Source organism: Morone saxatilis, unplaced genomic scaffold, assembly GCF_004916995.1.
Source record: "Morone saxatilis isolate NCDOM2014 unplaced genomic scaffold, NCSU_SB_2.0 Contig23, whole genome shotgun sequence".
NCBI classification, from domain to species: Eukaryota; Metazoa; Chordata; class Actinopteri; family Moronidae; genus Morone; species Morone saxatilis.
In genome coordinates, this window is record NW_023339796.1 from 19,003,860 (window position 1) to 19,007,335 (window position 3,476).

At 39.4% G+C, this 3,476-nt stretch overlaps 1 protein-coding gene across 1 annotated transcript in view; it reads right to left on the reverse strand.

Annotated features, from left to right (window-relative positions):
- col6a2 (collagen, type VI, alpha 2) overlaps positions 1–3,476 on the reverse strand; it is a gene marked incomplete in the record, with an annotated part of 11,756 nt that overhangs the window by 7,965 nt on the left and 315 nt on the right. Inside the window, 3 exon segments of the mRNA XM_035670734.1 lie at positions 893–1,036; positions 1,155–1,255; positions 1,429–1,516. Coding sequence (XP_035526627.1) covers positions 893–1,036; positions 1,155–1,255; positions 1,429–1,504 — 321 coding nt within the window.

Below are 3,476 nucleotides of genomic sequence, written 5' to 3' on the forward strand. Positions count from 1 at the left end.
ACATTTAGGAGGATCTCCTGGCAGAAATGGAATATAATCTGTATAACCTGAATATAGGAATTGTTTTGTTTTTTTAATCTTAGAATGATATCTACAAACGCTGTGAGTCGCCTTCCATGGAGTCCACCATGTTGGACTGCCATGTTTCTATAGTAGCCTAGAACAGACTCTAGACGGCCACCATAGTTTCTCCTTCCTACTGTGAAGGCAAGGGTGAAGTGACAGACCACTAGATACCACTAAATCCCACACATTGGACCTTTAAAGGCCTTTATTTGACAATGCAAAAACATGGGCTCATATCAGGAACCTTAATACTGCAGTGTAGTACACATCTTAAACCCTGAGGCCAAAGGAACTGTACGTCCATCCAACTGCGGTTATCAGCAGTTTTTGCTCTGTACTACACACTGCATGAAAAGCTTCTTTATTTTTCTAGGTTGTGAGGGCTGACAGCACCTCAAGCAGTTGTACACAGCCGTGGTTGTCATTGGTGTTAATAAAATGTGTGGTAAGCTAAAAAAAATACCAATTTTATCAGTAATCAGTGGAGCAGCAATGCTCACCAAGAGTGACAAGTTTCTCTCCATCAACTCTCCATAGCTTTCTACATTTTGGGTGTGGTCACAGGTCAGAAATAAATAAATGTAACATGATACTGTAGTTCCAACAACTACTTCCATTTAGAGCTTTAACCAGTATTTTACACATAATGTCTAGGATCAATGTCAAAGTTATTAACTTGTTCTAATCCATCACTTGGTTATAATACACTTTAATATAGGTACAATAAACACCCAAATGCAATCTGAAGAAACTATTCAATCTTGAACCTGATGGTGTGTGATCATAAGTGTGTGTGGGTGTGTGTGTGTGTGTGTGCGTCACTCACAGTGATAAAATCACTCTTCGGTCCAATGCGGCTGAACACCAGCTGTTCTTGGGAGAAGTGCAGTCCACCGATGTTCCAGGTGACCCGCACAGCACCTCTCAATTCAGCATCTTCTAAACGCTGTACAAACTGCTTTGCAAATAACTACAACAACAAGAAACAACCCATTATACATACATACATACATACATACATACATTTGGAAATGATGGGGGACTATTTTGTGTTGAGATTTTTATAAAATTGCAGATGAACAAGGAACCTTGATGCTCTCCACCAGTGATCCAGGGGGTGGCTCCTGGAGAGCAATGGTCTCAGATGTGTCTATGGTGAAGTACACGTCTATGGGACATTCATTCTTCTCTGGAAGGATCACACACACAAAATACACATATAAAACCTCCATGGAAAATTGCAATGCATTAAAATCAGCAAGATGAAGTCTTCCATATTATATCCCTAAAACTGTTTTAACAGATTAACATGACATGTTAGTGTGGCTGTGAAGCAACAGGGGTCCAGTTCGTGGCACTCACTGCTGCACGTTGTTTGCTGGCCGTGAGTCAGGGCTCCAAAAAGAAGACAGAGCACGATGACCTCTAACCCGAGCATCTTCCTCTTTTCCTGTTTGACACACAAAGGCACAAGACACACAACTAAGCAAACAATCTATTTTTCGCTGTATCTTTCAAAGTCAATAAAGTGAAAATAGAGGTCATGGAAAATGTAAAATACAGAAAAACACTGAAACAACGAGATGATGTGCTTATTTTAAAATAACCAGCACTGTAGACTAATATTACTGTGACTATTACTGTGCTGTAGTCTAATATTAATTTAGAATATATATTAATATAGAATTTTCTTATCATCCATAATGTACAATGTTTCTCAAGAAGTGTTGATTTACTGCCAAAGTAATTTGCTAAATATTTTTCTTCATCTGGTATGCACCTGGTATTAATTTATGTGAATTGTATTAAGAACAGTCTACAGCCTGTTGCTCTGGGGACAAAATGGCTGCCATGGGGTTATGTAATAGGTTTGAAAGCATGACATGAGTTGAACATGGCTCTTCTTTATTGTGTTTAATGATGGATATGGAAACAACAGAAGCTAGAAGAAGTGACTGATTGGCCGGCATTTGCCTGCCAATGGATTATTCATGTAGAAACCTGGACACAGGCCTTAACATACAGCCATGACAAATGGAAGTTCAATCAGATCTACTCAATCTATACAGGCCTGAGTTTTCAAAGGACTCACAGTTCAACCAAATGAAACTTATGAGTCTAAGATTAAAAAAAATAACTAATTATCTAAACTATCTTATCTAAATAGAACACCACAATCTTTCAAGTCAAAGACAAATTATACAAACATTACTCTGGGTGATGACAAAAATGAACAAAAACAATGAACAGATTCTAGTTGTATTTGGAAGCAGAGAGCAGAATCCTGATTGAATATAACAAGGCTCACATTTTGGTTTTAAACCACAAGATTTCACAAGGCCTTAGTTTGCTGCCCCCCAGAGGTTTTCAGGGTGGCTGTCATGGGCGAATTAACCAATTGGGGGGCACTGGCACATTGACCTTTGTTTGGTTAAATTCACATTTACATAACAATAGGCACAATGTAACAGAGCTGCCTTTCAGGTGTGCATATTCCTAAACAAATCCACAGTTGATCAAATTACCACAAACCAACCAACTGACACACACTTGATATGAGGCCTTCAGGGCCCCTGAAGGTTTGGGCCCGGGACTGTGTCCACCTTGTCTAATTAATATTCCAGCCCTGCTGTCTGTGTGGACGGCGACTACCCTCACATCCAGTAAACACTCTGTCACTGGTAGCAACATATCAACAAAGCCTACAGTCAGTCTGTCTATCTGTCACTCTACATCAAGAGCTCAACCCAGCAACCCTGCTAACTTATATCCACTGCAGCATAGCCTACTGTTTTTTACTCTGTAAACATCGGCACCCTCACAAAACAAGATTTTCTATAATTATATGTCACTGTAACAGTCAATGTGCCTTGAAATTATCCTTTTTTAAAAATAGTTATGAAAACAAATATAAACTAATTGATGTAAAAGTGATGTATCTGTCATTTGAAAAGCAACTACACTAAAAAAAAAATCCAGTTACATTAAAGGAAACAATATTTTCAGACATATCATGTGAGACCTTCTTAAAAACATTTTATGCACACCATACAACAGACTGTTTGCTGTGGCTCCCTCTGGCGGACTGACAGCTGTGAGCAGCGGAGGAGTCGCTCCTGCAGATGTTCCCACTCTTTTCCCACTGTCCAGGCCAGTAGAGTGAGTGGGAGTCCTTGTAGCTTTTCATCACTGCACAGGTGAATATCATGCTAAAAATATACAGAGATAACAGCACGACTGATAGAGCCCATGCTCTCTCTGGGATTTTTCCTTGGGTTTTTTGGACTGTGAAAGAGTTGAGTATTCAAAGTTTGTTCGCGCAGTAGTTTAGTTTTGCTGAGAAAAAGCCCTTATTTCTGTTGATGAGAGTACGTTTAAAGACATGCAAACAGACAGAGACAGACAGACAG